Below are 14217 nucleotides of genomic sequence, written 5' to 3'. Positions count from 1 at the left end.
TTTTATCAGTTATGTGTTGCGTATTAATATCAAGATTTGCTGAAGTTGATTTGCTGTCTGCATGGAGGCATTTCATGTGAGTTTAAAACTGGTTTATTGTGTAAAATGTTTAACCATAAGAAGGTGAAGGTCAAGTGAGTGTATGTAGTTGTGATAGTCTGTTGATTTAAATCTCTGTGTTGTTGAGTTGTGAAGGTTAAAGCCGTTGATTTGTCTTCATTAGCTCGCTGTTAACTCCGGCTGTTTTCAACACACACGAGGAGTAAATGTATTGACACGATGCATTTAACCGCTTTTAAACTGGCATTAAGCTGATGGACCCTCATCACAGATTGATGACACTTTTCTGCATTTCTTTTTTTAAATTAATGTACATTTTTATCACCATACCTTGCGTTATATTACCCTGGGATTTAATGACTAGAAACTAGTTAACACTGCTGTGATGGGGTTTCAGAGAGATCTGCTTCAATCTCTCTCAATTTCTTTGTTATTTCTGAAAGTCGGGGGAATGCAATAGTGGATTTTTTCCATTTGACTTAAATATGGCTTAATAAAACTACAAATAATCATGTAGTTGTTATACTGCGTTGGACTTGCATGTGATTGTGCATGTGGGCAAATAAAAGGGTTCAATAAATCATTAAACAAACTCCATTATTGTTTGTAATGCTGATTTTAACTCAACGTTGTACTTTGACCAAAGCTTCGCCTTATTTAATTGCATAAAATCCCATTGCATTGGATTTTCCGTGGAGAACTCCTTAATTTTTAAACACATATTTGCTACATTTAATGTGGTAACATCTCTGGTTCCAGTAAGAAGCTTTATTATCAACGGAACCTTTGCATTGAACAAAATACTCTTTATAGTGGAAGAAGTTCTTTAGAAAATAACGGTTCTTTCAGAAACTGTTCACTGAAAGGTTCTTTGGGGAACCAAAAATGGCTCTTCTATCCTGTTGGAACCTTTTATTTTTAAGAGTTTGCTGTGCTGGCATTCACACTCTGTGTGTTGTTTCTCTGACAACAGCTTCTTTGTGTACACTACTCAGGGAAAGTGCTTAAGAAGGGCTCTCACTCACTCACACACTCACACTCACTCACTCAGGCGGCTGTGATAAATCTTGCTGTTATTGTGCATAAGCTCAGAGTAATGCACTCATAACTGCTTTAAAAGCCAGATTAATAGCGTGTACGTGTGTTTCTTCAGGTTGTAATGGTTTAACACACTGGTTATAATAAAGTGCTTTAAAATGGTTCGACATTGACCAACAAGGGCAGTTAATACTTAAACAGGATTTCTTAAGCCTGAATGTGCAACCTGCAGCGTGACAGGTGGTGATACACATGACCATATTACTTTCACATCAGCTTCCTTATTTAGGCTTGATTTTTATCATATTAAAAACAACGAGGAGCATCAAATACAGGTAAATCTGTCTTTATATGTGAACAAGGGGACAGCAAATACAGTGGTACCTTGTAAATTGTAATTTGAAACACTATGGTAATGAATGATAATCAGTGTTGGGGAAAGCAATGTGTTAAAATATTGCATTACTCTCTGAAAGAGTAACTAATTCCATAGTTACTTTTTATAGAAAGCAATGTGTAAAATAAAGTGTAAAACCATATTCATATGGTATTTACATAGTTCCAATGTTCTTAAATTACACTCAATATCCACATGAGTAGAGTATAATACCAAACTAGTTAAAGCACAGTTTAAAAAAAGCTTTATAATTATGCAATAAAACATTTAATAAACCAAATTGGACTAGCAAAAAAAAAAAAAAAAGTAGGCTATCACAGTACTGTTTATTGATTTCTTATCATTAGTTTTCTATATACTAGTGTCATTGCTGTAGCTACCACAGTGCATGCCAGATATGCAACTAAACCAGTTAACTGTGAGTAAATAAACCAAACTGGGTGACGAAGTCAGCTCAAATTCACAACAAATTACAGGAAAAACTGGGTCAATTCGGTCAAAAAGAAGAAAAAAAAAGATGGAGGAGGAATAGAAAGCCGATATGCACAGAAGATAGGAGGGGTTAAAGACCAAACATTACGCTTTACTCTGTCATATTTCACACACAGTACATTATTTTGGGGTCCGTGAATTTCTCAGAGGATTATTGGGTCACAACTTAAACCAAACCCACAAAACACCTCAAATGAGCTTCGGCACGTCGCATTTCAGGACGAACATCGAGAATACGAGCGGCGGAACAACATGGTGTAAGTGTGTATCGCTGTTAATCGAGTAAATATCGCTGTGTTTGTGACCGTTGTGCGAAATGTAACAAAAGGAAACGCGGCTGTTTTCGGCTATTATGCTAGCGACACATTCGGCCATATAAACTGCGACTGCGTTTTTCCCTTCGCGTGATTTAAACGTAAACGGTAGGTGTTTTCTTTTATCTTCGTGTTGAATGGTGAGGGTTAAAGCATATGAATGTGGCGGGGGGGAAATGTATTTTAATGCGTCTTCCTTAGCGGATGGTGACTGGAGTCATATGACTAGCCGCAGTTAGCTCGAGCTGATTTCAGCACATTTGAACGTGTCAAATATGATTAAGACATCAACACTGTGCGAATATCACTAAGTTACCTGGATACTCATGTCTCGTCTTAGTTGGTTTGCATTTGAATGTTTTGTAAACGTATAGATTTGTTGGTCGTAACGTTACGTTAGAAGCTTGTAAAATGACATCAGGCTAATAGCACAAGTATGCGGATCACGATTTGATTTAGTACAGTCATATTAAGCTGTTATTTGTGCCCATTTTTTTTACATTTAAAACAAAATAATGTATCTTAATTTCCTCTAAATTAGTAATATTGAGGTTGCAGATGTACATTTGAATGTACGTCAAACGTCAAATATAGATTGGATATGTGAAGTGTTTTAAAGTAGCATAAAATTAAATGGCTTTATGTGACTTTTAACCCATTAATATGATGATATCTGCCTCCGAAAATATGAGTCAGTTCTTGTTTTGGAACGTCTTGTTATTCTTGTTTGATAAGAGATCAGATCGACGAGGAGGAGGAGGAGGAGTCACAGGTTTTGAGTGCAGAACTTGAGTTAAAAGCCCTCATGTCATTCTGACAAATCAAATGCATTTTTAAATGAATTGTTCCTCTTTTTATTGTGTCTTTCCAGTGATGCATCTGCAGGAAATATCATGTACACCGGTGGTGTGTGCTCTCCATGACTGTAACATGAGGACCGGTGGAGAATGACATCTTATCCCTACTGCTGTTACTGAAAGCCAGAGAAAATGAAGAAGGTGAACGGATCCGTGATCATTTATTTAGTGTCCATGATTAGTTTTAGTGTGGCAGGGCCTTTGAACATCTCGGCGGTGAATGAAGATGGAAGAGAGAACGGGACGGAGGCGAATGGTGACGGGTCGGTTCCCGTGGTGCTCACCAAAATAAACCAGATCATCGCCCGGGAGGGAAACTGTGCTTTAATTGACTGTAATATCACCGGTGACCCTTTCCCAAATGTCCAGTGGTTCAACTCACACGGACACCTGCTTGACACACAGATAAGTGGTACGTTTACTGTAAAAAAAACACCTCCAGACACCAATGCATTGTCTTCTATCACTAGTCCTACACCTGATCACTTCATTCGTTTTGATGACTTAAATGTATCCCTGCAGAATGGATATAAATCTGATCTATTCCTGCACTAGATGCACATGTAATAGAATTTACTTCCATTATGATTCACACAAACGGCAGTGTTGAAGTTTTGTTATTGCTCGACCCAAGTGTGAAGACCTGCTGAGTATGTGCAACAAAAATTAGAACAATTTTCAAGGGTTTACACATTTTTTCTAATGCTCACCAAGGCGGCATTTATTTTAATGCAGTTAAAACGGTAATATTACAGTTTAAAATAATTGTAATATTCTGTGTGAATCTATTGTTAATGTTGAATTTTCACAGTTTCATATTTTTGTGGAAACTGTGATACAGGATTCTTTGAAAAACAAAAAGTTCAAAAGGACAGTATTTATTTGAAATGGAAATCTTTTGTAACATTATAAATATCTTTTACTGTCAGTGTCATTAACGGACAAGTGGATTTTTTTGAAGGGGCGAGAGAGGATTTTACTCGCCGGACTGGACAAGTAGCCTGATTAAAACGTTAATAACCATAAAAATAACTATAGACTCACCAAAACACGAGTGACTGACTTTATTAGGCTACATTAAGTGTAAGTGCAGATGATCGATAGTGGATAATATGCCTAATATATAATGTATGTACTGATGGGAACGAGGATGCGCTGTTGAGGCTCATGAAGCCTCTCGAGGAGAAATCAAAACAAATGACTGCAGAAAATACTGTGGTAAAAATTTAGTTTTTATATTTTTAATATATGATGCTGGTAGGCAACATCACACGACCAAGAGTGCTGTTTTCCTTAATAACATCCTGACTGAAAATGTGACTTTGATTTACAGTATAGCACATTTAAAAACGGCAAACATGGCTGACCAAAGTACAGAACCAAACATACGATAAAGAGACGAGGGCAAACCACACATTCACGACAGAAGCGCACAATTAATTAAAAGCTAAGGAATAAAAGTAGGTTTTAAAAGTCTCTTATCACCAGACCTCAGATTTTGTGTGGGATTGTATGGACCGAGTAGCTCAGACAAATAATATTACCCACTTGTTTATTGAACTGTTTGTGTGAAATCGAAGTCACTTACATGTTTAGGCACAATATTGACTGTTTTTGTTCTGTTTCAGCAGCGAAAATAGTTCCAAACCAAGATCACCGCAGAAACGTTGCGCGTTTCACAGCCGTGTTTTCGTTACTGAATGATTTAGCGTTTTTAACGAGTCAAAGATTCGATGATTCATTCATAAACAACTGCCTTATTCTTGAACGAATTGGCTGTTTGAATGAATCATTTGAAATGTTTAAAAGTATTATTCTTTCCAAATTATTCATTTTGATTGTTAACAGCCCTATAGTGTCTTATTGCTCTATTGGATTTATTGATCACATGTTGGAATTTGACATGAAAGATGATGCATGCATTTTAATAAGGTTGGGGGGGGGGGGGATGCCCTTTTATAAAGGTAAAATAAATGCCCTGGGGGTAAATATATCAAATATGCAGATTTAAATATTTCAAAGCTGATGAGAATATTGCTTCAGAGTAAATGTTGTTTACATCACACAAAAAAAAACCTGTTTTATCCGGACAAGCAACTTTTTTTTACACGGAAGCGAATGAGCGATTTACTTTCACTTTTGATCAACTTATCGCATAATAAATAAATCTATATAACTTTTGAACGGCAGTGCAACAACAACAACTGTAAGAAAAGGTTTTGTGCTGATTTTAGAGATGTTTTCAGTGTAAACACTTAGTTTTGGGAATGACCACAGTGGATATTTTCCATAATTTATTACATCCTCTCTTGAGATTTGAGATTAATCCGTTATGCAATCATGAATGATTTGATCTTTTAATCTGGAGATATAAAACGTGAGTCTGTAATTCCCGGCTGTAGCATAAGTGATGTTCGGAGGATTACTGATGGTGTGTGAGGCAGGCGTAGCGTGCTAAAAATACTTGCAGTGTTTTAACACAATTGACATGGAAACATCCTTGCTTTTCATTTGGGTGTGTGCCGTGTGAAGAATTAGTGTGAACTAAACACTGTTTGACATGTTTTGTCTTGCACAGCGTGACACTGCAGACTCGAAACCTTGAAATGAGATTAAATCATTCCTGTTATAATCAGGATGACTCGGCATAGTTGTTAGCTTTAAAGTCAATTTTATTTTACTTTTTATACTGTGTTTCAGTGCAGAAAAATAACAAAATGTGGAGTGGAGCTTCACTTTAACCATCAGGAATTGTCGGGATTGTTTGGAGGGAAACTGATTCATCAGTGCATGTTATTCATTCACAATAAGACCTGGATTTTGCTTTATGAAAGTAAATAGTCCATTTAGATTTCATGTTATTGACTTTACTTGCTGACTATTAGTTATAGTCTGTGTAAAGATCAAATGATTTTGCTTTGCTCACATAATTGCTGAGTTATGTTGATCTCAGGTAGCCTGGAAATCCAGACCTAAATCTAAAAGATTAATGGTCTGGCGTCGACTAATGAAAATCGGCCAGCTCGAGGGGCGGCACCAAGCTCTCGCTGCACGCAATTGGATAACACTACGACCAATCACAACAAGCCCCATACGCTTAGCTACCAGCAGAGCTAACTGGTAGATTAGACTCTTGCCGTATCCGGTCGGCGAAACAGCAAAAACGTCCTTCTTGCAAAGGAACGATTCGAGCGGCGTCTTCTGTTCCTCTTTTAGATAAAAAAAGCCAAGTCTAACTCGTTCATTGTAGCGGCCAAAGCCGTTTCAAACAACTGGTGTTCATCCATAGCCATCTTGCAATATTTACTAATGACTTCGACGTCACAGCGCTGTCGTCATCTGTTCAGCTCGCCTCTGGCCCGCCTATATCAGATAACCCGCTGTGATTGGTGCAGCTCGGATCGAGGGGCATATTTAATGAGCATCATTACGCGACACCAGAGTAAACTCGCTGAGCAAATTCAACTTGTGCTCTCGCGAGAACTCTGGATTACCAGTTGTAGATCTCAGGTGTCTTCCTGTAAGAAAAGCATTGGCAGACCGGTGCCAAAAATGTAGTTATCGATATGGAGTTTATAAATTCCTGCAGCACTCAAAACACTTGTGCATTATGTGTGAGCGTCCTTTACTCAAATAAGGCAGAAACTGATCCTGTATCAGTGTCCGTATGTAAATATGCTTTATGCAAAGTCTATTCATCGTGGCCACAGGATCCATGTTTTGTGCTTTCTTCTAGAGCATTGCGTTTACAAACAGTGTGTGTTTACAACCAGCACACTTGTACACCAGCAATAGATTTTAAACATGACTTCAATTATTACTTATCCCAGTTTCACTTTTGTATGCAACCTCGTTCATCAGCTCATCACGTTTTCTTCTGTTGTTGTGACGTCAAGATGTTTTACTTGCATTATCGAATTATTACATCTCTGACGCTTGTTGTCTGGAAAAACGGGAAGCACTTGATTGTGATCTGGCAAACTGTAATGTGATCCGTTGCCGTTTCTGAAACTCCTGGGAGTCACGGTGCAGTGGTGTTTTTTACACGTTTACGAGAGACTGTGTATATGTGTTGTTACGTCCCTAAAGTGGCGAAGGGCACGAGGGAACACAACATAAAATAAATAAATGATTTCCCTGATCTTTTAACCCTGGTAGACGTAATCAAAAAGAACACAAGAACAGAGGGAGTTTAAATTGAGAAAAGGAAGATATTTATTCACAATAAAGTGCTCAAAAGAGAAACACGCACACAAATACTGTTCACAGGGAGTAGGACCCCCTTCCCAATAAACTACTAACACAATTATAAAATAAAAATACAAGCTAAATAAAGTCTTCGGCTTTCAACACGCCCTACCTAATCTATACTAATTAAGAAAACTCAAACACGCACACTTAACTAGTGTATTAACAGCGTGTTGCGAGATGAAAGTCACATGACATGCTTCCCTGTTCACCACTGGTCGGTTGTAAGACGATACAAGAAAATAACTAAAAAGGAAAAAAATAAAGATTCAAAGTTTCAACTTATTAACTCAAAACAAAAATCATACACTGAAAAGGCAAACGAAGAATCAAAAACAAGACACGCCAACAACACAGCGTGACATAAAAGAGTCTCGGTATGCATCAGCCTTTATAACATCCATTCAGGTGACACACACAAAATGATTAAAGGGGTGGTAAAATGCCCTTTTCACAAGATGTGAAATATATCTATGATGTCCCCCGAGTGTGTGTGTGTGAAGTTTTAGCGCAAAATACCCCACAGATATTTTTAGATAGCAAGTTAAAGTTGTCACTTTTTGAGGGTTTGCAAAAACGCACCATTTTGTGCCTGCAAATGAGCTGCTGCAGAGGGCGGGGTTTCACGAGCTCGTGTGTGTGTGTGTGTGTGTGTGTGTATAAGCAGCTGCTATTACCTCACGCAGGCACACTAAAATGACAGAAACTGTTCTGCCTTTAATGTTAAAATGTAATGTTAAAAAAAGATGGATAGACTCAAGAAGAAGTGACATGTAGAATGCAACAGGACGTCTCTGAATGGTTAGTTGATGAATTTATGTTGCTGATGTGGAGTTAACTATCTTTAATTAAGATATTCTGTCATGATAAATCTATAAATCGCTCGTATATGAACTGTTGTGAGATGCACAGAGTGACTTTCTATTGCATGTGAAAAGAAGGATTCTAAAGTTTGAGCTGACTCACAAATGTACTCTTAAGCCCTATTCGGACGGGACTAGTTTTCCAAACGACGTTTGAGTTACAATTCTTATCAACCTACGTCTGTGATTTCATGTACGGATTCGGACGGGACTAACATCTCCGTGTTTATTACCGAGGTAGGAGTGTCTGTGTTTTACATGTGGGCATTGCAGAAGATCACGTGTTCAGAATGCGTGGATTGCGAATGAAATTTGATCAAATGTATTTTGAAATTAAGTACTTTTAAAATTAAGCACTTTGAAATATAAAGTAAAACGTCTTAACGTATTTAGTGTTTTGTAAACATTTTATAAAAATTGTAGTATAAAAAACGAAACATACATTTATCATCATGATTTTATAGAACTGGATTCTTATAATAAACCCACTGGAATAAAAAGTTTTAACTTATATAATTTACACGTTATGTAATTAAGTGCAGAAATGAAAGTAATCTTACCTGAAACTGATATTACAGTAGCCAGTCTTAACAGTTGATTTCATTTTTTTTTTTTTATTTCTTCGCAGTGTACCGAACACATCTACATCCATTATCGGTGCGCAAAAAGCAGAAACTTGAATACCGGCGCGAATAGCGAGAGATTGTACGGTAGCCTAGTTCATGTTGACCAAAACACACAAGAAAAAGCGTTTTGGAAAAAAAAAACATTTTCTGCAATCACAGACATTCGCATTCGGACGGGATTAGATTTCTCTGAGGACCGCCGAGTTTGACGAAAAACAGTAGGTAATTTGCTCTGGAATTTTTACAGAGGTCGTGTGAGAAAAAGACGGACATTGCAGATTCGGACAGGATTAAAATCTCAAAGTACATCTGTGAAACAGAAATTTCTCTAACGTCCCCCTGTGAAACTAGTCCCTTCCGAATAGGGCTATATACAACAACTTTTCCTCTTCTCAACATGGACTGCGTGTTCCCGGGGGCGGGGTTTATGTAAATTCTAGGGTTAGTGATGTCACTAACCCGGGAGGAATGTGGTGTAGTCCCAACCAGCCATTTGTTGTAGTCCTTTTCTTTAAAAGCAAATATCTTCCTTTGCTTTGAACTTTGAGTATTGTAACTTTGCAGATGTTGTTCATGCTCAAACAGCAACACTACACACTAACTAAAGTTAGAAAAGTGCATTCATAATCAACCACCCCTTTAAAGACTTGCATAGTTGTGTTTGGAGTCAGGAGTTTTATTAGTAGTAATGCAATAGAAACATGACGAAGTGTGCGGACATCATCATTATCCAGGCTGTCAGACAAACAAATTATGAACATATGCAAAAAAACGAGAGAACAAATGAAATATTAAAAACTCATTATGTATGTCTTTTTCCTGGGAGCTTTTTGTTTTTCTATGCATTTTAGTTCGTTTTTTTTGCATAGTGAAGTAAAATAAAACCTGCAGCTCATATTTTGATGGTATAATCAAATTTGTAGGGTCATTACTTTTAGCTCTGCACAGTTTTTTACTTTATTTTGTTGTACATATAAACACTGCTGGAGTTTAGGATTTCACTGAAGTTGAAGATATGCTTTTAGTGAACAGATTAGCCCTTCCATGATCTCCAGTGTGTGATTTTTCTCTCTCTCTCTCTCTCCTCTTCTCTCTCAGATGGTAAATGGTGGCTTCTGGACAATGGCATCCTCAACATCACCAGCATCACGTTTGCAGACCGCGGCAAATACACTTGCGTGGCCTCCAACGCATACGGCAAGGCCAACTGCACCGTGACCCTGCGCGTGGTCTTCACCAACGGAGATATGGGTGTGTACTATATGGTGGTGTGTCTGGTGACGTTCACCATCATAATGATTCTCAACATCACTCGCCTTTGCATGATGAGCAGCCATCTGAAGAAAACCGAGAAGGCCATCAACGAGTTTTTCCGAACAGAAGGTGCAGAGAAGCTTCAAAAGGCCTTTGAGATCGCCAAGCGTATTCCCATCATTACCTCGGCCAAAACGCTGGAGCTGGCGAAGGTCACGCAGTTCAAGACCATGGAGTTCGCGCGCTACATAGAGGAGTTAGCGCGTAGCATCCCGCTCCCGCCGCTGATCATGAACTGCCGCACCTTCATGGAGGAGATCCTGGAGGTCGTCGGCGTGGAGGAAATGAGACACACTTTCGTCCGACAAGCGCCCGAGCTTCACGAAGGCCCCGGCGGTGTGGTCGCCAGCACTTCCGGCGACGTCTACTCCATCTTGCACGAGAGAGAGCGAGCGAGGGAGAGGGATCGCAGCGAGTCTCCGGCCGCGGACTCGGACGACGCGTCGCTTCACGAGCAGCCTCGACACATGGCCATTCAGGTTTCCATTCATCCGCCGCTAGCCGATGCCGGATGCTGTAACATGGAAGCTCCGCCTCTTCCCGAAGCGGTGTCTCCCCCGCCGGTCGATCAGCTGCCTTTGGAGGCGGAGTCTGAGGAAAAGGAAATCAAGGCGGAGTCTGTGGAAGAGGAGGGTGTGACGACGCAGAACACCCAAGTCGTTTACGAAAGCCATGTGTAATATCTTAAACTAAGGGTAATGAGCTCGCTATGCATTCTCTTGGGGAAAGAAAAAAGGTCAAGATTTGATTTTCTTAGAAGTTGCATTTGTGTTAGCGTGAATCTCTCAAAACGAAAAATAATAATAATAATTCCCGGGTCGTATTTCACCGTAAAATCAATCGAGAAAAAAAAAGGAGAAAATGCATTATTCTGACAGAAAATAAAGCTTTTACATTGTGACTCATTTCAGTTTAGCAATTTGTAATGCAATAAATGTTGTTCTCATTACTGTACATTTAAAATATAGACATCATGCCTGTGTTTGTAACAACTGAGTTTAATGAGGCTGATTTCAGTTGAAGAACAGAATTATAGTCAGTGCTGTATTGCAATAATTATGAGTTTATAAATCAAAGTGTATTACTGTAATGAGATTTTCTTCTTTTTTTGCATTACAGTAAAGATATACTTGTCACAATCCCAAAAAATTATTAATGTTCCTAAAAAATGTAATTTTCCGTAAAAACAAAAAAAAAACGAATTTCTTTTGATTTTGGGGTGAAATATAACCTTGTCACTTCTTTTGAGTTTGACTTGTTAAATTATTCTTCCCAATGACAATGAATTCTCATGCTGAATGTATTTTGAGGCAAAGTTCTCTTGTTTATTTAGAAAACCCTGTTATTTTGCCCTGTCTCGCGTAGTTAACAGAAACATCGCGTGTCTTCATCGGCAGACAGGAAGTAGTTTTACTGTTGGATGTAGTTGCAGATCATCCATTTCATGAATGAATGAGAACGGACGACTGATCAATACATTTGGCTGAAAGAAAAACACATCCCATGAGGCTGAAGTGCATTTTCCATTTAATAGAAATCAAGCATTTTTTTCAGGATTTTGCTCCCTCTTATAATGCACGAAGAATGCATGTCAATCTTTTCTCAATGCTGGACTTGGAGAGACTAAACCTTTGTGTAAACGTGTCAGCCGTGTGTTATTTATCACTGGTGTCATCATGTTGGCCAGGTAAATGGCATTGACACCTTTAATAACACTGAGAAATTTCATTTTTTTGAGATTTTGAGGCATTCTGTTCAGTCGAGTTTCCACTGGAGTCCGTGTACTGTTACTGTAATGAAACATAGTATTATTACTTTATTAGTAGCACTACAGTAAGTGTTTTAGTCTCAGATGCACAGCTTGGTGTCTTTTTCTTTCTTTCTTTCCTTCTTACGAGTAAACTGTTGCAAGCGTGTTTGTTTTCTTTGAAACTCTTCATAACCGAGTCTTGACGATGTTTAATCTCCCATAGTTTTGCTTCTTAAAAAGGCTCGCCTCTTCGTTTCAGTGCAAACGTGTTAGAGTTCCTCAATGTTGCTGATCTTGCTTTGTTCGACCTCTAAAGCCAGAGTGACCTGCAGTTGTGTCCGATGCACTGATGCTAACATCTATCTATCAGGTTAAGCACTAGTCGTGAAGAATGTTCCTGGTCAGGATTGTCCAGAGGAAACGATGGCCATGATACTCTTGAAAACGCTGTTTTAAGTAGTGAAATAAAGCTGCTGTGTACCAATGATGCTCTGTGTGTGTTTGCCTTCATTCGGGTGAGGAGGGAAACTCTTTTGATAAGCTTTTGCATCATGCACATTTCTTTCCTCATGACGCTTCATAGACGCTTGCGGATCTCAGTGCCTTGCAGATCATGTTGTTTTCTCCGAAGAGCTTTAAAGATCCTTGCCTCACAAATACATTTTTTTTTTTTTTTTTTTTTATTCCACTCAAACGTTTTGAATTATAAGTAGATTGTGTGTTTAGTGTTCAAATAAAAGGTTTTCAGTTAAATGGTTAAAAATTGCTGCGGTAAATTGTGTTTTATATATATATATATGCTACTGTTAAAATGCATGAATAAAATGCTATATAGACATTTGCTGAATGTGACTGATGCCCTCGATCTTGTGCTCGTTGATTTGCATTATGAAGATGTCTGATTTTAAGGTGCAAAATGAAAAATTACTAATTATTCACTTGACCTCATGTTGGACCAAATCTGTATCATAATCATTTTTTTTTTAAACCTTGGAACATTAGTAGATTTTTTTTTAATGTATTTTATTAATTTCGGTCATTTTTGATTTGACGTTGATTGCAGTAATAATGTGCCAGTGCAGGACTGCAGTCGTATCGCATAGATTCACTCAACAAAATATGTAAGAGTATAATAATAATCGTGCAACTGTTTACTCACTAGTATAGAGCAGTGATATAAATCACTCAAAATATGCAATTTAATGTTATATGTATTGTAATTGTATGTAAATGTAAAACTTCTCTGTTGAAATGCTGTTAAGCGTTTGCTCATAAAGCAATATTAGTGATAAGATTATATTTCAAATATATATATATATATATATATATATATAAAGTTGGAAGATCGATTGGGGAAACTACTTTGGTAATGTAAGTGATTCACAACGGCGATTATGTAATGTCTCGCGTGAATTACCGAATGATATAGAAAACAAGTCAATAAATTTAGGGCAAAACGTGATCATAATTTCATCCGGAATTGACTTGTTTCTCCAGCTCTTCTTCAAATGATATTTGTGGTGAGTGTTTATTTTCTTGTTCATGTCGTCATGATAAAGTCAGCGGAAAACAAGTCGTTTTAGAGGATCAAGTAAGTTAATACATTTTGGTTTCTAGATTAAGAAGCAATTATGTGCATGTATGAACCATTCACAAGATCAGGAGCTAACTTTAAAGGGGACCCATTATGCCCCGCTTTAGAAGATGTAATGCAAGTCTCTGGTGTCCCCAGAATGTGTGTGACGTTTCAGCTCAAAGCTGTTGCTCTTCGCCCCATTTCCAGAAGAGGGCGGAGCCTCTACAGCCCGTGCTTCGGATACTCCGGCAACAACAAAACTGGAGAATCTCAAAATGCCAGGAATTGTGTCATATATGTTCGACCCGGAGTTGGACACGGATGGAGAGACTTTAGAGAGGAGTGAGGAAGAAGTTACTTTAAGAAAGCAACAGGACGTTTCTGAATTAATTAGTTGAATTAATGTAGTTGTTGTAGTTAACTTATCGATTAGCATGATCATCTATAAATTGTATTGTTGTACAGTTGCTCATGTGGGAAGTGGAGTAGGATGTTGGTCTCGACCATAGACTTAAAATATGGACGTAGTGTCCGTGACGTCACCCGTAGGTTTCTGAAGAGCATTTTTAGAAGCCCAAAGTGGGCGGAGCCGGCCGTCGCCATCTTGGCAGCACGTCACTCCCGGATAAACGAAAATGGGCAAAGAGGCGATTATCTGAGGTGACGTGACGCTAACAGACAG

The 14217-nt window shown here is 38.3% G+C and overlaps 2 protein-coding genes across 4 annotated transcripts in view; both read left to right on the top strand.

Moving 5' to 3' along the window:
- aadat (aminoadipate aminotransferase) overlaps positions 1-655 on the top strand; it is a 16869-nt gene extending 16214 nt beyond the window's left edge. For both annotated transcript variants that reach the window (XM_084404808.1, XM_084404809.1), the window contains exon 14: positions 1-655. This exon is cut by the window's left edge and continues 282 nt beyond it. The gene's annotated coding sequence lies outside the window, so the exon portion shown is untranslated.
- Positions 656-1861: 1206 nt separating this feature from the next.
- Positions 1862-12447, top strand: mfap3l (microfibril associated protein 3 like). Of its 2 annotated transcripts, none has more exons than XM_084404810.1 (3): positions 1862-2244; positions 3173-3570; positions 9994-12447. In XM_084404810.1, the coding sequence occupies exons 2-3, from the start codon at positions 3291-3293 to the stop codon at positions 10887-10889; spliced, it is 1176 nt and encodes a 391-aa protein (XP_084260936.1). In that variant the 5' UTR covers positions 1862-2244; positions 3173-3290; the 3' UTR covers positions 10890-12447. The 2 variants fall into 2 exon arrangements, with proteins under 2 accessions (XP_084260936.1, XP_084260937.1); XM_084404811.1 differs by having other exon boundaries at positions 2096-2409.
- Positions 12448-14217: the final 1770 nt, after the last annotated feature.

The sequence above is a fragment of the Rutilus rutilus genome (assembly GCF_951802725.1).
Source record: "Rutilus rutilus genome assembly, chromosome: 3".
Classification (NCBI taxonomy): domain Eukaryota; kingdom Metazoa; phylum Chordata; class Actinopteri; order Cypriniformes; family Leuciscidae; genus Rutilus; species Rutilus rutilus.
This window is presented reverse-complemented; position numbering and strand designations above follow the sequence as displayed.